The sequence below is a fragment of the Oncorhynchus kisutch genome, unplaced genomic scaffold (genome assembly GCF_002021735.2).
Source record: "Oncorhynchus kisutch isolate 150728-3 unplaced genomic scaffold, Okis_V2 Okis06b-Okis10b_hom, whole genome shotgun sequence".
NCBI classification, from domain to species: Eukaryota; Metazoa; Chordata; class Actinopteri; order Salmoniformes; family Salmonidae; genus Oncorhynchus; species Oncorhynchus kisutch.
The window spans coordinates 749,623-771,167 of record NW_022261983.1 but is presented as its reverse complement, the minus strand read 5'-3'; the positions used below and the strand labels follow the sequence as shown (position 1 = coordinate 771,167).

The 21,545-nt window shown below is 44.2% G+C and overlaps 1 protein-coding gene across 1 annotated transcript in view; it reads right to left on the bottom strand.

Annotated features, from left to right (window-relative positions):
• Positions 1-21,545, bottom strand: part of LOC109884752 (voltage-dependent T-type calcium channel subunit alpha-1I-like) — a 287,147-nt gene that overhangs the window by 7,152 nt on the left and 258,450 nt on the right. Inside the window, 6 exon segments of the mRNA XM_031813726.1 lie at positions 737-923; positions 3,207-3,344; positions 5,918-6,073; positions 18,630-19,067; positions 20,191-20,312; positions 20,945-21,023. Of these exon segments, the coding sequence (XP_031669586.1) occupies positions 737-923; positions 3,207-3,344; positions 5,918-6,073; positions 18,630-19,067; positions 20,191-20,312; positions 20,945-21,023 (1,120 nt within the window).

Sequence of the window (21,545 nt, the reverse complement as noted above, 5' to 3'; positions counted from 1 at the left end):
GTCTGGCGCAAACCCAACACCTCATCAACCCGAGAACACCATGGAGGTGGCAGTATCATGCTGTGGGGATGTTTTTCATCGACAGGGACTGGGAAACTGGTCAGAATTGAGGGAATGATGGATGGCGCTAAATACAGGGAAATTCTTGAGGGAAACCTGTTTCAGTCTTCCAGAGATTTCAGACTGGGACAGAGGTTCACCTTCCAGCAGGACAAGGACCCTAAGCATACTGATAAAGCAACACTCGAGTGGTTTAAGGGGAAACATTTAAATGGCCTTGTCAAAGCCCAGACCTCAATCCAATTGAGAATCTGTGGTATGACTTAAAGATTGCTGTACAGCGGAACCCATCCATGAAGGAGCTGGACAGTTTTTCCTTGAAGAATGGGCAAAAATCCCAGTGGTTAGATGTGTCAAGCTTATAGAGACATACCCCAAGAGACTTTTTGGGGGGGGGGGGGTCTTCAAAGTGGTAGGCATGTTGTGTAAATCAAAAGATACAAACCCCCCAAAAATCTATTTTAATTCCAGGTTGTAAGGCAGCAAAATAGGAATAATTCCAAGGGGGGTGAATACTTTTGCAAGTCATTGAATTAGTCCATATTTATATATATATATATATATATATATATATATAAATGTTGCTTTGTTTCCCAACCCCTCCGATATACACACACATATACAGCAATACACATTAGGCTGGAAAGGCTGGAGCAGAGGGTATGACTGGACTCACCAGGGCTGTGGTGGGATGGGGTCTTGTGTCTCTGATGGACCCCAACCTCCACCAGGAGTGGAGCCCCCTCCTCGGCTACTGAACTGTGGGCCCTGCAGTGCCTCGACCCCCCTGTCTGGGCCTGGGTCAAGGAGTCCCCTCCTCCGCCAGCCTCCTCTAAGCCCTGGGAGTCACTGCCCCTCTCCTCCTGGGGGGAGAAAACACACATGTTGACACACACTGTACCTGTTTATGTTGTCTGTTATTATAATTAAATGTGGAGTGGGGCATAATAGGGTGCAGTACTGCACTTCATTATTACTGAAGGGAGTGCCGGCTAGCGTCCAAGCTGCTAGCCTGCTAGCATACACACTTAGTCTCTGAGGAAAAGAAGGAATCTCTTTTATCTAGAGAGATTCTTTATCTGCAATGGACTTCCTGGTTCAGATAAAAGTGTAATAAAATAAACGCTAAAAGTGATTCCCTAGGACCTTCATCTGGATATTACTATCAGCTATGAGCACTTCTGATTCAAATCCCTTCTAGATGACTGATTATGGCCCACATCAACCCTGGTAGCCATGTGTGCTATCTGGACACAGCCGGAAGGTCTCGGTCTCTCAATTCAATTCAATTTAAGGGCTTTATTGGCATGAGAAACACATGTTAACATTGCCAAAGCAAGTGAACTAGATAATAAACAAAAGTGAAATAAACAATAAAAATTAACAGTACACATTACACTCACAAAAGTTCCAAAAGAATAAAGACATTACAAATGTCACATTATGTGCAAATAGTTAAAGTAGAAAAGGAAGAATAAATTTACATGGTCTTTGTTCTGCACTGGTTGCCTTTTTCTTGTGGCAACAGGTCACATATCTTGCTGCTGTGATGGCACACTGTGGTATTTCACCCAATAGATATAGGAGTTTATCAAAATTGGGTTTGTTTTTCAAATTCTTAGTGGATCTGTGTAATCTGAGGGAAATATGTGTCTCTAATATGGTCATACATTTGGCATGAGGTTAGGAAGTACAGCTCAGTTTCCACCTCATTTTGTGGGCAGTGTGCAACATAGCCTGTCTTCTCTTGAGCGCCAGGTCTGCCTTTCGCAGCCTTTCTCAATAGCAAGGCTATGCTCACTGAGTCTGTACATTGTTAAAGCTTTCCTTAAGTTTGGGTCAGTCACAGTGGTCAGGTATTCTGCCACTGTGTATTCTCTGTTTAGGGCCAAATAACATTCTAGTTTGCTCTGATTTTTTGTTGTTAGTTCTTTTCAATGTGTCAAGTAATTATCTTTTGTTTTCTGATTTGGTTTGGTCTAGTTATGTTGCTGTCCTGGGGATCTGTTTGTGAACAGAGCCCCAGGACCAGTTTACTAAGGGGACTCTTCTCCAGGTTCATCTCTCTGTCGGTGATGCCTTTGTTATGGAAGGTTGGGAATCGCTTCCTTTTAGTTGGTTGTAGAATTTAACAGCTCTTTTCTGATTTGGATCATTAGTGGGTTAAGGCCTACTTCTGTCTCTCGTGCTTGCTCACTCACACACACAAACAGCTAAGTCTTACTATTCTTGTGAGGTAAATTGAACCAATGAGCAGAGAATGAACCAGACCAGGAATCAGCGTCTTGGGAAAAACTTAAATACTTAACTTGAATAATGGAGAATGTAACGATACAGAATAAAAAAAATAAAAAAACAACAAACACCATCGAAACTCACACAGGGGAAACATGCAGGAACCTGAATTCAAGAACTAACAAAGGGAAACAGAAAACACACCTCTCTTACAGGGGAAACAATCATGAAATAATAAGACACAGTCCAATAAAAGTCTCTAGACCGCCCTCTGGTGCCAGGAGGAACCATGACACATAAGTATAGTAAAATGTGTATAAACACACAATCCCCCACCCCCACACACTCCTACTAGCATTAAACAACTAGAGGGAAGGATAACGCACAGGGAGGGATGGTAGGAAGATAGCGAGGGATGGGGCAGACAGAGGTGTAATTGCCGGAGGGGGGTAAAGGAAAGGGAGGAACGATGTAGTAGAGGAGAAAGAGGAAGATAGCCCTCACAGTCCAGAGGGGAGGCAGTGGACTGAATGGATTTCAATTCCTGAAGGTCTCTGTACAGGAGATTAGAGCTTCAGCAAGATTCAGGATTTATTCTTATGCCCCTGGAACTTTGTGCCATGCTTCCTTTATTGGAATGCAAGTATTCTTTCTGTACTGGAGACCAAGGGAACCCACTGTCCACCCCCTCTATCACCCCATCCTCAGACCTGAGCAGACCTGGGTTCAACTAGTATTCAACATCTTAGCCTCTAAAGTGCAGACCTTGCCTTATTGGTACTGCAGGATGGCTAAAGCATGCTCTAAACTATTTGAACCCAGGTCTGCTACCCAGTCCCACGTTTCAACCCCCTCCATTGTCCTCCAAAACACCCTTCCCATTTATAACCCCTCCATCTCTCCATCTCTACCTTTCCCTCCCGCACCAGCAGCTGGTGGACACTCTGGTCGTCCAGGCTGAGGTCATCAGGTAGGGCCGGAGACGACGACTTGTCTGACATTTGGTCTGACCTCAGAGATGCCTGCTCTATCTCTGCCAGCCGGATCTGCTGTAGAGGGGGAGGGAGAGATAGGAGGAGAGAAGGAGAGAAGGGGGAGAAGAAGCGAGAGAGAGAGAGAGAGAGAGAGAGAGAGAGAAAAAGGGGGGAAAGAGAGAGAGAAGGGTGGGAGAGAGAGTGAGAGAGAGGGAGAGCGAGGGGGAGAGAGAGATTGAGAGGGGGAGAGAGAAGGGGGGAAAGAGAGAGAGAAGGGTGGGAGAGAGAGTGAGAGAGAGGGAGAGAGAGGGGGAGAGAGAGATTGAAAGGGGGAGAGAGAGTTAGAGAGAGGGGAGAGAGAGAAGGGGGGAAAGAGAGAGAGAAGGGTAGGAGAGAGAGGGGGAGAGAGAGAAGGGGGGGAAAGAGAGAGAGAAGGGTGGGAGAGAGAGTGAGAGAGAGGGAGAGAGAGGGGGAGAGAGAGATTGAGAGGGGGAGAGAGAGTGAGTGAGAGAGAGGCAGAGGTGGAAGGAGTGATGGAGAAAAAAAGGGGGAAAGGGAAAGTGAAGGAGAGAGAGAAAGTTATCTAAAACTGAGAGAGAGAATGGACACATAAACCAGAGACAATTGAAATCCAATGGGGTGAGGGAGGGGGCCGTTATATGAACATGTGCCTGTGGGTGAGTGAGACAAAGAGATTCATAAAGAGAGATTCACGGCTCATATACAGCAGTAAATTACCACTGCAGTATGCCGGAGGCAAGAGGAGAGCGGGAGGGAGGAGGGGAGAAGGAGGGAGGAGGGGAGAGAGAGGTAGGGAAGGGGGGGATAATTAGAAAAAGGGAGCAAGACAGAGAGAGATAGAAGGTGGTGAAAATAGACTGGGAGAATGGAATGTGTTCAGAGAAACAGAGATAAAGGCCCCTGATGTTGTCAGGAGAAGCTTAGGGCCCTAACTATCACAAGTCCCTTGTTAGGTTGTTTCCAGACAGACCCTGTAAACACTACATGACCAAAAGAATGTGGACACGTGCTCGTCGAACATTCCAAAATCATGGGCATTAATATGGTTGGTCCCCCTTTGCTGCTATAATGGCCTCCACTCTTCTAGGAAGGCTTTCCACTAGGTGTCGGAACATTGCTGCAGGGACTTGTTTCCATTCAGCCACAAAAACATTAGTGAGGTCGGGCAATGATGCTGGGCGATTAGGCCTGACTTGCAGTCGGCGTTCCTATTCATCCCAAAGGTGTTCGATGGGTTGAGGTCAGGGCTCTGTGCAGGCCAGTCAAGTTCTTCCACACCAACCTCTGCAAACTATTTCTGTATGGACTTCGCTTTGTGCACGGCGGCATTGTCATGCTGAAACAGGAAAGGGCCTTCACAGAATTGTCTAGAATGTCATTGTATGCCGTAGCGTTAAGATTTCCCTTCACTGGAACTAAGGGGCCTAGCCCGAACCATGAAAAACAGCCCCAGACCCTAATTCCTCCTCCACCAAACTTTACAGTTGGCACTATGCATTGGGGCAGATCGTGTTCTCCTGGCATCCGCCAAACCCAGATTCGTCCATCGGACTGCTAAATGGTGAAGCGTGACTCATCACTCCAAAGAACGTGTTTCCAATGCACCAGTGTCGGCGAGCTTTACACCACTCCAGCTAACACTTGACATTGTGCATGGTAATCTTAGGCTTGTGTGCAGTTGCTCGGCCATGGAAACCCATTTCATGATGTTTCTGACGAACAGTTCTTGTACTGACGTTGCTTCCAGAGGCAGTTTGGAACTCGGTAGTGAGTGTTGCAACCAAGGACAGATGATTTTTACGCGTTACACACTTCGGCACTCGGTGGTCCCGTTCTGTGAGCTTGTGTAGCCTACCACTTCGCGTCTGAGCTGTTGTTGCTTCAAAACGTTTCCACATCACAATAACAGCACTTACAGTTTACTGGGGTAGCTCTATCAGGGCTCTATCAGGGCAGACATTTTACAAACTGACTTGTTAGAAAGGTGGCATCCTATGACGGTTCCACGTTGAAAGTCACTGAGCTATTCAGTGAGGCAATTCTACTGCCAATGTTTGTCTATGGAGATTACATGGCTGTGTGCTCAATTTTATACACCTGTCAGCAACAGGTGTGGCTGAAATAACCGAATCCACAAATTTAAGGGGTGTCCACATACTTTGTATATATGGTGTATGTCTTAATGCACCAATGCATGCCCACTGTCCCCTTAAAATAGGTTTAAATAAGAATCAGTGTTGCAGTTGTCTCTCCATGCCCTGGGGCACAACAATCACACATTCAGCACACACACAACACACACACACGCGTGCACACACACGAGATAGCTGGAGGACAGACACATACGTCAGGATAGAGAGAGAAAGAGAGGGAGGTGGTTTCATGACATGATAAATCAGAGATGGGTGGAGCATGTAAAAGAGGAGGAGAGGACAGATTGATAGCTTGACAGCATCTGCAGTCAGGCAGAGAGGAAGAGTGACAGGTGAAGAGGTTCAAATCCCAGTTATTACTTTCCAGAGTGGTCCGTTACACTTTATCATTGTGATGGACACAACTAGCAACAGGGATAGTGTGTGTGTGTGTGTGTGTGTGCGCGTCTACATATGCATGGTTCATGTGTTTACCTCTAGTTGTGGGTGGCTCTTACAGTCCTTCCAGACAGGAGAAGAGGTAGAAGAGTAGTGATGGAAGACAGATCCAGAGAGGTTGTCAATCATCAGCATCTCTCCTTCAAATGAGTCCTTAATCAGCAGAGACACACTGTCCAGCCACTGACTCTCCTGGAACACACAGTTATTACTTGGTTAATAATATCATATCCTGGAACATATAGTTATTACATTGTTCAATATATCATATCCTGGAACACATAGTTATTACATTGTTCATTATATCATATCTTGGAACAAATAGTTATTCATTGTTCATTATATCATATCCTGGAACACAGAGTTATTACATGGTTCATTATATCATATCCGGGAACACAGTTATTACATGGTTAATGATATCATATCCTGGAACACAGTTATTACATGGTTCATTATATCATATCCTGGAACACATAGTTATTACATGGTTCATTATATCATATCCTGGAACACAGTTATTACATGGTAACATCAATATAGATATATTATAGGGTTAACTTACAGCTACAAAGGGTCAATCCATAGAGGAATCACAGCATAGGGCTGAACACCTAGTGACATCTACACCTAGTGACATCTACACCTAGTGACACCTACACCTAGCGACATCTAAACATAGCGACATCGACACATTGCGACATCGTCACCTAGCGACATCTACACATATGGAAATCTACACCTAGTGACATCAACACCTAGTGACATCTACACCTAGTGACATCTACACCTAGTTACACCTACATCTAGTAACATCTACACCTAGTGACATCTACACCTAGTGACATCTACACCTAGTTACACCTACACCTAGTAACACCTACACCTAGTAACATCTACACCTAGTTACACCTACACCTAGTAACATCTACACCTAGTAACATCTACACCTAGTGATCTCTACACCTAGTAACACCTACACCTAGTGACATCTACACCTAGTAAGACCTACACCTAGTAACAAATACACCTAGTGACATCTACACCTAGTTACACCTACACCTAGTAACATCTACACCTAGTGATCTCTACACCTAGTAACATCTACACATAGCGACATCTACACATAGCTACATCTACACCGAGTGACATCTACACCAGTGATATCTACACCTAGTGTTATCTACAACTAGTAACATCTACACATAGTAACATCTACACCTAATAACATCTACACCTCGTGACATCTACACCTAGTGATATCTACACCTAGTAACACCTACACCTAGTAACACCTACACCTAGTTACACCTACACATTGTAATATCTACACCTAGTGATATCTACACCTAGTAACACCAACACCTAGTGACATCTACACCTAGTAAAACCTACACCTAGTAACATCTACACCTAGTGGCATCTACACATAGCTACATCTACACATAGCGACATCTACACCTAGTGACATCTACACCTAGTAAGACCTACACCTAGTGACATCTACACCTAGTAAGACCTACACCTAGTAACAAATACACCTAGTGACATCTACACCTAGTTACACCTACACCTAGTAACATCTACACCTAGTGATCTCTACACCTAGTAACATCTACACATAGCTACATCTACACCGAGTGACATCTACACCAGTGATATCTACACCTAGTGTTATCTACAACTAGTAACATCTACACATAGTAACATCTACACCTAATAACATCTACACCTCGTGACATCTACACCTAGTGATATCTACACCTAGTAACACCTACACCTAGTAACACCTACACCTAGTTACACCTACACATTGTAATATCTACACCTAGTGATATCTACACCTAGTAACACCAACACCTAGTGACATCTACACCTAGTAACACCTACACCTAGTAACATCTACACCTAGTGGCATCTACACATAGCTACATCTACACATAGCGACATCTACACCTAGTGACATCTACACATAGCGACATCTACACCTAGTGACATCTACACATAGATACATCTACACATAGCGACATCTACACCTAGTGACATCTACACCTGGTGACATCTACACCTAGTGACATCTACACCTAGCGACATCTACACCTAGCGACATCTACGCATAGTGACATCTACACATAGCGACATCTACACATAGCGGCATCTACACCTAGTAACATCTACACCTAGTTACGCCTGCACCTAGTGACATCCACACCTACTCACACCTACACCGATTGACATTTACACCTAGTGATATCTCCACATAGTGACTTCTACACCTAGTTACACCTACACCTAGTGACATCTACACCTAGTGATATCTACACCTAGTAACATCTACACCTAGTAAAATCTACACCTAGTAACATCTACACCTAGTAACATCTACACCTAGTGACATCTACACCTAGTGACATCTACACCTAGTGACATCTACACCTAGTGAGCTACACCTAGTAACACCTACACCTAGTTACACCTACACCTAGTTACACCTACACCTAGTTACACCTACACCTAGTTACACCTACACCTAGTAACATCTACACCTAGAAACATCAACACCTAGTGATATATAAACCTAGTAACATCTACACCTAGTGACATCTACACCTAGTGACATCTACACCTAGTGACATCTACACCTAGTGACATCTACACATAGCGACATCTACACCTAGTGACATCTACACATAGCGACATCTACACCTAGTGACATCTACACATAGCGACATCTACACCTAGTAACACCTACACCTAGTGATATCTACTACAGAAGTAGCGTTAAAACATTGCACATTCAAATAGTGACACCAAAACTGTTTACATTCACTGGTTATATTAACTGGTTATAATAACTGGTTATATTCACTGGTTATATTAACTGGTTATATTAACTGGTTATATTACCTGGTTACTTTATTATTTCAGAGTTAAGCTATGGCCATAGCTAGAGTAACCCAAGGAGACCCAACAGCCTGAAAGAGTTTCCACGCAGAGACAAATCTGTGATAGATTTGATACATGTCTCTATTAGATGTTAAGTAGCTAAATGAGATAACCGTTTAGGGAGATGGCAAACTGTTATTACATTAATACAATGAAGTAGTAATCTATCTAAACTTCATTATATCATTTTCTATCTTGAATCTCGTCAGCAAAATAGTTGTTCTGTAATACTTCTTCTGTGCAATTAGATTGACTGGAAAAATAGTAAAAAGAATAGCAACTGAATTGGTCACATATTACCTCAACTGCTGTAATTTCTACAAGTGTTATTTTCACTAAGAAAATCTATAATTCCTTGTGTTGATAATGGCACCTTGATAGCGGTGCTTTCATTGTTTCCCCTATAGCCAAAACACTAACAGTTTCAGAACAATAAAATATTCTAAAACACATTCAGAGAAATCTGAAATCTGATTGGCAGAAATGCCGTTGAAAGACATTCACTAATACCAGATAACCACACAGGCAGAGATAGAGTCTTTGCCTTGTCACAAAGGACAGAAGTTCCAAACACTAACATACTGCTCTTGTCCATTCTTGCATGCCCATCTAGTGACTATTCCCCTGTGCTTACATGGCCCATCAATGTGCTCTTCTCTGCAGAAACATTCCCCTAAATACATACAGTACTAAGAAACATTACCCTAAATACATACAGTACTAAGAATACATACAGTACTAAGAAACATTACCCTGAATACATACAGTACTAAGAAACATTACCCTGAATACATACAGTACTAAGACACATTCCCCTAAATACATGCAGTACTAAGAAACATTACCCTAAATACATACAGTACTAAGACACATTACCCTAAATACATACAGTACTAAGAAACATTACCCTAAATACATACAGTACTAAGAATACATACAGTACTAAGACACATTACCCTAAATACATGCAGTACTAACAAACATTACCCTGAATACATACAGTACTAAGACACATTCCCCTAAATACATGCAGTACTAAGAAACATTACCCTAAATACATACAGTACTAAGACACATTACCCTAAATACATACAGTACTAAGAAACATTACCCTAAATACATACAGTACTAAGGAAACAGGGTCATAGGATGCTAAATCCACAGGCTCCATTTATTATGTATTTTCAGCAATGGAAAAATCCAGTAAAGTGTACCGTCAGTGTTATAGTTACATAAACTGCAGCCGTTGTCTAACACTGCTAACCCACATACACAGCCAATCACCAGCCCATGTTTTACATGTAGGAAGGCAGCTGTTGTTTAAAAGTGCTTGCCATTAGCAACAGGTTATAATCCTTGCTCAGTCTAACTATGCCTTCATCGTTACCAAAATGAACCTGGTTTATAAAATATATCTACAGGATACGTATATAACTATGGCTGGGAGTTGCAAGGGACCTCAAGATAAGATATCATCACTATACTTAGGTGCTGATACAATATGTATTGCGCTTCTCATGATTCTACCTATATTGTGATTCGATACTGTAATTCTTTGGCGATCCGATGTTCCAAACATTTTGCTCACCATATATCTGCTGCAGAGGGACAAGAGAGAGACATGAGAAAATGAGCTTTCTTTGATCAGTCATGGAAATAAAATGCTCAAAACAAATTGGCTCCCTATTTAAAAAGAAGATGGAGAACAAGGTATGAAGGAAAAATAGAGTGGAGTTTTGGTGCAGGTACAGCCAAAACAATATATCAATACGATAATATCCCGATATGTAACTGTATCGATTTATTCCCCATCACTATACATTATATAACAATAGACTACATCTATACAGAGTCCAGATATTCCTCAGTGTGTGTGGGTTGTTAAGAACAGCACTGGAGTAGGCCCTGAATGACTGTGTTACGAAATAGCAAAGGAACACATACACCCCACGTACATGCACGCACGCAGGCACACACCCACCACGCAGGCACACGCCTGAATGACTGTGGCTTAGTCCTAATAGGTTGATAATAAGGCCATTTCTATTTTTCTAGACAACAATAGTGCTGGCCACCTGGTGAGAACATGCGCCCTTCAGTTAATTCTCTCTCTCTCTCTCTCTCTCTCTCTCTCTCTCTCTCTCTGTCTCTCTCTGTCTCTCTCTCTCTCTATATATAGATATATATAGTCCCATATTGTTTGTCATTTAGGGTGTGCAGGATGAATACATGGTTTGTTTTACGGTAATTTGGTAAAAAGCCAATTTGACATTTGTTCAGTACATTGTTTTCACTGAGGAAATGTACGAGTTCGCTGTTAATGATAATGCAGAGGATTTTCTGCTATTGTTGTTGATGCATATCCAACAGTAGTTATTGGGGTCAAATTTGTCTCCACTTTTGTGGATTGGGGTGATCAGACCTTGGTTCCAAATATCGGGGAAGACGCCAGAGGATGTTAAAGAGTCTCTCTCTTTCTCTGTTTCTCTCACAGGGAGATCACCACCAATGTCATTATCTGGATCATTCCACAAAAAGAGTGCTTTTTGCATACCTTTCGTAGAAATTGTGCACCAATATTGAATTTTAAAAGCCTGTTATATTACATGAAGTGTGTCTATGAGTCTTTTTTATAGTCACAAACAGTGAAGACCAGTGGAATCCACAGGGTCTAGAATAACTAGAATACTGTGTATAAAACAGGCACGGGTCTGTATATAACACATTCTGCCAGGTCTGGAATCCCATTACAAGTGTCACAGTAAAGGAAACACCTGCCGTAGTGATGCTGTGAATTGTATTGCCTTAAAGGAGTAAACATTGATTTCTCATCATGGCCATTTCCTTCAGCTCCCCTCCAATCACTTAGCATCACCTCTCCTCTTTACTTCTCTCTCTCTCCACCTTTCCCTCCCACTCAGGTCGCTCACTCTCCTCCAGATCTGTTTCTATTTACCTCTGTGTTTTCTCAATAATTCCTGCCTCCACACACACACACACACACACACACACACACACACACACACACACACACACACACACACACACACACACACACACACACACACACACACACACACACACACACACACACACACAACACACACACAAACACAAACACACACACACACACACACACACAATTGTAGCTGTTGTGAATGAATAAATTGATTACATCACCCAGGGGAGAGGAGAGCAGACCAAAGAAGCTCCCTCCCTCTCTCCCTCCCTCCCTCTTATTAAGTTATTCTGTCAGCCAACATAAAGCTAAAAATGGCTCCTCAGTAAAGCCAAGTTTAGTTCTGTAAAGGTAGAACAGATCGTAGCAGGCAGTCGGTGAGTCATCCGTGTGTGTGTTTGTTTGTGTTTGCCATTACATTATGATTAGGTTTTTAGTAATCTCACTGTGTGTGTGCTTGTTTGGGCTTTGTGTTTGTGTGTGTGCACACTGATGGGTTAATATCGGAAGTCCTGAGTTTGAATTGAAAAGGTGATAAAATGCACGGTGCAGTGTGTGTTTGCTCGTCTACCTCGCCACAGAAGACTGACAACAAGGGTTGCCATGGCGATGGAGAGCGCCAGTCAAATTCACTGTGAAAGGTGCAGCTAGATGAAAATGTATTTCAATGTTCCTCTCCCTTCAACTCCCTAAAATCACATTGTTCTTTCATCAGCATCTATTTCAGGGGTCCCAGGAATAATATCCAAACCCCTTCGAGATGTTTTCTGTAGAAACCAATAACAGAACCCTGAATGAGAGTAGCTGTGTTTTTCTGCAGTAGTCTGGGCCACGGCCACGTTCTAGTGTACGTCCCAAATGGCACCCAAAGTCCCTGGTTAAAAGTAGTGCACTATATTGGGAATAGCGTGCCATTTGAGACACACTATGGGTCACGGTGACATTGTACTGAATCTACATTATGACCTGTTCAGAGATTATGTCTGTTATTTGAATACCCGGGCCGACAAGATTAAATCTCTCTCTCTCTCTCTCTCTCTCTCTCTCTCTCTCTCTCTCTCTCTCTCTCTCTCTCTCTCTCTCTCTCTCTCTCTCTCTCTCTCTCTCTCTCTCTCTCTCTCTCTCTCTCTCTCTCTCTCTCTCTCTCTCTCTCTCTCTCTCTCTCTCTCTCTCTCTCTCTCTCTCTCTCTCTCTCTCTCTCTCTCTCTCTCTCTCTCTCTCTCTCTCTCTCTCTCTCTCTCTGCATGCTGGGAGTGATTGGTGCATGCTGGGAATTGTTTGAGTGAAGGAGTGCGTGTGTTGTGGAGAGTTAGATATTCACAACTTTCTTTCGGTTTGCTATTTCTTGGTGGCATTTTTGTTGATGCATGATTAACGTTATTATTTTTGTTTTGGTAGAATTAAGTATTTTGTTTTCGTATCTAAATTACCCTGATTTTGGCGGGGATGGCAGCCCGAATGGGGATGCCGTCCCTGTCACTTCGGCATGGCTTTAGGTGTGTTACTGAAGCTACTGTCACGGTGGAGGAGTTTCTGGTCGCCGTAGGAGAGAAGGTAGGCTATGAGAATATTGCGTATGCATCCCGGATGAATAAAGCTGTGGTGGTATTTCTTAAAGAAGAGTGTCTAGTTGATCGGATGGTTGAGCATGGTGTACTTCTTAAAGGAATGTTTATTCAAGTTACGCCGCTTTTTTCTCCGTCAACAAGGGTAACGATTTCAAATGTACCACCGTTTATTCCTAATGAGCTATTGGAGCGCGAGTTATTGCGCTTTGGGAAGTTCGCCAGTTCAATTAAGGTTGTCCCGTTGGGTTGCAAACACCCGGCGTTGAAACAGGTAATGTCATTTCGGCGACAGGTGTTTATGTTTTTGGACTCACCGGAGCAAACTTTAGAGTTATCGTTTAAAATCAAGTATGACAATAGATTGTATATGGCTTATGCTAGTACGGGTAGTCAACGATGTTTTGAGTGTGGGGATGTTGGTCATAAGCGACATGCTTGCCCGAAAAGGGAGAAGGCAGAGGGAGGGGCACAGGTGGTCATCGTAACGCATGGGCCCACTGATGTAGGGAGAGGTGAGCTGACGGCGGTAGAGCAGCCAAAAGCACCTGTTGCTGAGGAACAAGTTATCCGTGTTGAGGGCACGGGTTTGCAACTTGTATTAGAAGGAAATGTTATGCTACAGAAAAGTATTGTTGTAGGAGGTAAGGATGTATCTGAAGAGCCAGTTCCTCAGACTGGTGAGCAGGTGCCCAGTATGAGTGCTGGGGTAAAGGAGGGGGTTCATGTGGAGCTAGGCTCCCAGGGAGTGGAGGAGATGCCCACTACGAGTGCTGGGTTTCATGTAGAGCTAGGCTCCCAGGTAGTGGAGGAGTTTCCCACTACGAGTAATGAGGTACAGGAGGGTTTTCATGTGGAGCTAGGTTCCCAGGTAGTGGAGGAGATGCCCATTACGAGTAATGAGGTACAGGAGGGTTTTCATGTGGAGCTAAGCTCCCAGGTAGTGGAGGAGATGCCCACTACGAGTGCTGGGGTTCATGTGGAGCTAGGCTCTCAGTTAGTGGAGAAGATGCCCACTATGAGTAGTGATGTTCAGGTGGGGCTAGTCTCCCAGATAGTGGAGGAGACGCCTGGTACGAGTGATGAGGTGCAAGTGGAGAGTGTTGAAAGGGATGTGGTAGAGGGGAGTCAGTTGTCTATGTTCTCAGCTGAGGAGGATCAAGAGAAGGATATGGATATCTCTTTAGATATGACAGATGCTGGTGAGGACTCCGTTTATGATCTAGAGGAGGTAAATGAGTTTCTGGATCAGACTTTTGGGAAATCTGTCAAATTGGCAGATTATTTTGATGTTGATAAGTTTGTGAGGTCAGCTGTGATGTTACAGAAGACGGTGGGGTTAGACCAGCTGAGTGAGAAGAAGCGGTTTCGCTTGAGGAAATTTATTACTGCTGTTGCAGCAGCAAAAGGTGGTGGGAAACTTTTTTCTCGGTTTTTTCTGCTTTTCTTTTCTCTTTTCTACATGGAGGTACTAAGGGTAGGTTCTCTCAATATGAATGGGGGAAGGGACAGGAATAAGAGGGCTTGGGTATTAGAAGTAATAAAACAGAAAAGGCTTAATGTAGTTTTCCTACAGGAGACACATAGTGATGAGGAAAATGAGGTTGACTGGGGTATGTGGTGGGAGGGGCAGCATGTACTCAGTCATGGTACTAATTTCAGTGCTGGGGTGGCAATATTGTTTTCCTCAGGCTTAGGGGTGACTGTGGTATCTACAACAGAGATTGTCAAGGGTCGGGTTTTATTGGTCAAGGTGGATGTTATGGGGTTTTTGTTTGTTTTTTTGAATGTTTATGCTCCTAATGAGGGTACAGAGCGTATTGCTGTATTTGATCAACTAAAGGAAACGTTAAGACAGTGTGATCAAGAGGGGTGTATGGTTTTAGGGGGTGACTGGAACTGTACAGTGGATTTTACTGTTGATCGCACCGCTGAAGAACCTCACCTGCGGTCAGCCACTTGCCTGTCTGGCCTATTAACTGAGTTTGAGCTTTCTGATGTGTGGAGAGTAAGGAATGCCAAAGTTAGGCAGTACACATGGCTAAAAATTAATGAAGGTCGTGTCAGTGCAGCAAGGTTAGACAGGTTGTATGTATCTGAGCAATACTGTAGTAGGGTTGGAAAGTGTGCCATTACTCCTGTGGGTTTCTCTGACCATCATATGGTTACTGTTGATATTCACTTGTCCTGTCCACGAAGGTCATCACCTTACTGGTATTTTAATGTTAAATTGTTACATGATGTCATGTTTTGTGACAGGTTTTTGTTGTTTTGGGAAAAATGGAGGGGTATAAAAGGGAATTTTGAGTCCTTGAGACAATGGTGGGAGGTTGGGAAGGCCCAAATACGAGTTTTTTGTCAACAGTATACTGCTCTGTCTCAAACTGAATTTAAAGAGACTATCAAGGCCCTTGAACAGGACATCAAATCTATTGAATTGAAGCTGCTCACTCAGAATGACCCTGGACTAGTCATGAACTTACAGGACAAGAGACATGAACTGAGGTCGTTTCTGCATGAAAGAGTGAAGGGTGCCTTGATTAGGTCTCGTTTCGCTTCCCTCAAGGATATGGATGCTCCTAGTGCTTTTTTTTTTAACCTAGGACAGTCGACATTGCAACGTAAACAGATGGTCTGCCTTCGTCTCCCTGATGGGAAGGTGACCACAGATGACAGTGAAATGCGTCAACATGCCGTGGATTTCTACTCGTCCCTTTATAAGGCGGAGGATTGTGACTCTATGTGTACTGAACAGTTGTTACATGGTCTTCCTAAATTGGGACCTGAGCAGAGAGTCGCATTGGACGCTGACATTACACTGCAGGAGCTGTCCACAGCAGTTATGCAGCTCTCAACAGGCCGAGCCCCTGGCATTGATGGTTTACCATCTGAGTTTTATAAGCACTTTTGGGGGTCTATTGGGGAGGACTTTTATGAAGTGATGTGTGAATCTTTTCATGAGGGTTCTCTTCCTGTATCCTGTCAACGTGCAGTGCTTTCACTGTTGCCAAAAAAGGGGGATTTGGCTCTCATAAAAAATTGGAGACCTGTTGCTTTGCTGTGCGCAGAATATAAAATTGTTTCTAAATGTCTCTCAAACAGGTTGAAAGAGTATCTGGGGTTGTTGATCCACAAGGACCAGTCCTACTGTGTACCTGATCGCTCTATTGTTGACAACTTGTTTCTGATAAGAGATGTTTTAGACATTTGTAAACTGTCTGATGTAAATGTGGGTTTACTTTCGTTGGATCAGGAGAAGGCTTTTGATCGTGTGGACCACCAGTACTTGTTTAAAATAATGAAAGCCTTTGGGTTTGGGGACGTTTTTATGTCTTGGGTGAATTTACTGTATGCTGGAGCCTCGTGTATGGTGAAGGTGGGTGGTGGTTTAAGTTGCCCCATCCCTGTCGAAAGGGGCATCAGACAGGGATGCCCAATTTCAGGGCAGTTATATAGTCTGGCGATTGAACCAATGCTTTGTTTTTTAAGAGCGAAGCTTACTGGTTTCTTTGTGCCAGGTGTAACGAAGGGTCCCACGATAGCACTGTCTGCGTATGCAGATGACGTGATAGTTTTTATTACAGGGGGTGAGGATGTTAAGGTTCTCTTAAACGCTTTAAAGGTGTATGAGGGGGCCTCCTCAGCTAAAGTGAATTGGGGAAAGAGTGAAGCGCTGTGGGCAGGTCAGCTTCAGATGGGGTCTACTCCACGGTTACCAGGGGGGCTTCAGTGGGGCAGAGATGGAATGAAGACTTTGGGGGTTTTTCTAGGCTCCGATGTCTTTCAAAAAAAGAACTGGGAGGGTGTAGTGGAGAAAGTGTGTGCCAGACTGTCAAGGTGGAAATGGGTGTTGCCCCAGCTGTCTTATAGGGGACGGGTCCTGGTAGCTAATAATCTTGCTGCTTCTACCCTGTGGCACAGACTAATGATTTTACAGCCACCAAAGGGTCTGATACAAGAGCTTCAGAGGACCCTTGTCAATTTCTTCTGGTCTGGGCACACCTAAAGGTGTGCCTGGGCACAGACCATGCCTCTTCCCTGGAAGGGGTAAAATCGACGAGGTGGGCGGATGTGCTTGGTCCAGGTGCCTCTCCAAAAGGCTGTTGGCGATCATTATATAAACTGCCTATTGATAAGAGGACAGCTGACCTCCAATGGAGGATAATACATGGAGCTATAGCCACCAATATGCATCTGGTACACCTGGATCCTACTGTTGGGGAGGGGTGTCCATTCTGTGCTGAGTCTGAATCTCTGGCACATCTGTTTTTATTGTGTCCCAGGTTGGTTGGGATGATTGAACTGATCACTGATTGGTTCTCAACGTTGGGAGAGGTTTTCTCTTCCCAACTGTATATATTTGGGCCAAAGTACAGGTTCAGTCAAAAGGGTGTAGTTGTGTTGCTTAATTTTGTGTTAGGGGCAGTAAAATTAGCGATATGGAAGACCCGAAAGAACAGCATTCGGGGACAGGGGTCTGTGGATGTGGTGGGAATGCTGGAGGGAATGTTGGCAGCGAGACTAAGGGTTGAGTTTGCCTATTACAAACTTGTCAACAATATCGATCTGTTTTTGAGTATATGGGGTATTCAGAGGCTGTTGTGTGTAGTTACTGTGGAGGAGGAATTGGAGTTGTGTTTTTAATTGATGTGTAACTGTGGTTTTGTATGAGTATTTATTGTGTGGTGGGCCCCCAGACCCAATAAAGAGTATTTAAAACTCAAACTCTCTCTCTCTCTCTCTCTCATCTCCTCTCTCTCTCTCATCTCCTCTCTCTCATCTGTCTCTCATCTGTCTCTCATCTGTCTCTCTCATCTCTCTCTCATCTCTCTGTCTCTCTCTCATCTCTCTGTCTCTCTCTCTCATCTCTCTCTCATCTCTCTCTCTCTCTCGCTGTCTCATCTCTCTCTCATCTCTCTCTCTCTCTCGCTGTCTCTTCATATCGTCCCTGGCTCCTTTGTATTACATTATGAAAGGTTGAGTGAACCAGCAGACAAACTGAGTTAAACAGGACTGATGGGCGGTCAGTCTAAAACACTGAGGATGTCAGAACGGGAAGGAGACTAAATGTCTCTGATTATCTTTCTGTCTCCTCTGTCTTTTCTTGTTCTTGTCCTCTCTCTCCCTGTCATAATGACCTCAACCTTACGTCTATGTACTACACACGGGTGTGTCAGACTGTTTATATGTGTAATTCCTATAATATCAAATAGAAAGACAAATAGACAGAAACAGACAGACCCATATGGACAGAAATGTATTCATCCATCCATCTCACCTGTGCAGGAGAGTAGGGATCACGATTGTTCGGATCTTGCAGTGTTCCTGGATGCGTCGTTGCCACGTGATGATGCATATTCCCCCCGGAGGAACTGCCTGGGACTCCCATCCCCCTATCCACTCCTCCTCCAACTCCCCCTCCACCTCCCCCTGCTCCTCCACCTTTTTTCCCTCCTGCACAGACTCCCTCCGGCCCCATGCAGCATAGGGCCCCCGTGGCCAGCTCCAGCTCAATCTCAGCGTCCATCTCCGCCTCCTCCTTGGCCTCCTTATTGGAGTCGTCCAGGTGCTTCATCAACACCGCCACCACCACGTTAATCAGGACGAACTGGGCCGTCAACACAAAGGACACAAAGTACATGGGAGAGATGAACTGCAGGCTGGGGTTGCAGGAGTAGTCAGGGCCGTAGTCCGGAGGGCACTCCCTCAACGTGTCCTAGGGAGGGGGAGGGAAGGTGGGAGAGAGGAGAAATAGAGTTGTCTGTTAGGTCAAGCCATGAAGTCCTGCTAAGACATTATTACATTTACATCATTTAGCAGAAGCTCTTATCCAGAGCGACTTACATTAGTGAGTGCATAGATTTGAATACTTTTTTTGTACTGGTCGTCCGTGGGGAATCGAACCCACAACCATCTGAGCTACACAGGACTATACAGAAACAACACGTTCTAATGAACAACTTCATGAACAAGAGTTAAGCTTTCCAACTTGAAACAAAGATATCTATGTAAGACTTTTGAGAGCAAATTGACCTGTCATACATTAACTGTAAGACATCCAGACATGAGCTGATTCTAGTCTCTTCTCTCTCATTTGTTTTGACCTTTTCACTGTGTAGTCTCAAGTGTTTCCTTCTTCCCCTCTCCCCTCGTTTTCCTCCCTCTATCCCTCCCTCCCCTCTCTCTAGTCAGCACAGTGGTGATTCACTCTCGTTCTCTCTTCCCCCTCCCTCGTTCCAGACAGTTTGCATCCAACACATCTCCAGGTAAAAGGCAGTGAAAGCTCACAAGGTCTCATCAGTAGTAATCTAAGAGAGGTGATTACAGTTCACCACTTCAGCTGAGAGGTAGCGGCTGTGATCCTCACCCGCACCTCTACAAACCACTGAGGTGTTTTTACGGTGCGCCCCTGTCACACTCCATAATGCGTTGAGCGTGGGGGGGTGGGGGGCGACGACTGTGAAATGGGAGTGGGACACATTCCCCTATTTAAAAAGGCCATCTTTACAGAGGATATACAGAGCTGTGACAGGTCTGGTTATGGCAGCGCTCAAGGAGAGGAGGATTGGAATGGTCTTCTTAAGCAGCAGGACATAGGCTAGGGGTCTGCCCTTAGGGCCACAGGGCTTGTAATTACTCTGAAACTTCTCTGCAGCTAAGAAGCCAGGCACCAAATACCAACCACAGACATCAAAATGAGAACTGAATAATACAACCCAAATAGCAACACATTGAAACATGGTAATCCAAGTCATTTTGGGTTAAAGTATCAGATGATCAACTATCTCATTTATTGTAATAAACACTCCATAGAACACCATGTAGAAGTCCATCCATACCTTCATGATCCCATTCCAGTTGTCCCCTGTGGAGACCTGGAACAGAGTGAGGAAGGCCATGCCAAAGTTCTCAAAGGTAGCATGGCGGCTCATCCCCTCACATGGGTAGTCCTCGTTACACACTGGGAGAGGAGAGTAGGGAGGGAGGGAGGTATGGGGGAGGGAGACATGGGGGAGGGAGAGAGGGATGGGGAGGTAAGAGAGAGTGAGAGATAAGGGGAGAGAGAAACAAATAGAGAAAGATAGATACAGAGAGGGGGGAACAGGGGGATAGACGAAGGGACAGAGGGAGAGATAAAGATGCATGAAGAGAAAATAACAGTTTATATAAAGAACATTTATCTGTTCAGTCCTCTTAGAAACCAACAACCAACAACAGCAGATGTGGTTGTTTGCTCCGGGTCTTAAAGCTGTCTTGGCTGATTGTTTACACATCTCTCTCCTTACTACAGTTGCATTTGGCTCTAATCCTTTGCTCAAAACTGATGGGATGAGAGATGACCTCCAGCAGACCTGACTAGAGTCCCATAGAGAGTGTGACAGTTTGAAGACAGGCCTAGCTGACGTGTTATTGTTCTCCTGCCTAGTCTTCTTAATACTTCTGGGTTCTGGCTGCGTCCAGATACTTAACTACAAGTCCCTTTTTAATTCTGTCTTGGCTCTGTAATCTAACAGGATTGGATATGTACAACTCTGAATGTGGCGTGCCATTGGGTGTGCAGGGTTTTGTTCCAGCCCATCACTACCAACTCACCCAGTTCTCCAAACAGCTCAACCCCCAGTGCTGCATAGATGAAGAACAGGAGCATGAAGAGCAGGCCCAGGTTCCCCACCTGAAACACACATAGGAACAGTATTAGGAACTGTTTCTGCTCTACATGGTCTTTGCATTGAACCGTTATTTTGACAGGGAGTCATGCTGAGTCCAAGGTCTCTTTTACAGAGTGATTTTAGGTTCCCAAGTGGCACAGTGGGCTAAGGCACTACATCTCAGTGCTAGAGGCGTCACTACAGACACTCTGGTTCAAATCCAGGCTGTATCACAACCGGCTGTGATTGGGAGTCTCATAGGGCGGCGCACAATTGGCCCAGCGTCATCCGGGTTTGGCTGGTGTAGGCTGTCACTGACTTGCCTAGTTAAATAAAGGTGAAAATGTTGTTGTTTTTAAAATAAGGATGAACACCGTAGAGACAAAAATATACACATCAAATACAGTACGAAAAGCAAAACAAATATAAATAACACATTTTTCTGTAAAAAGATCCTCAATCAGCCGTCTGAATTGTCCTGGAGGCACCAAATCATACATTCTAAACATTGCATCCCACTGAAAGAACAGCGGGTGTTTTGGCCT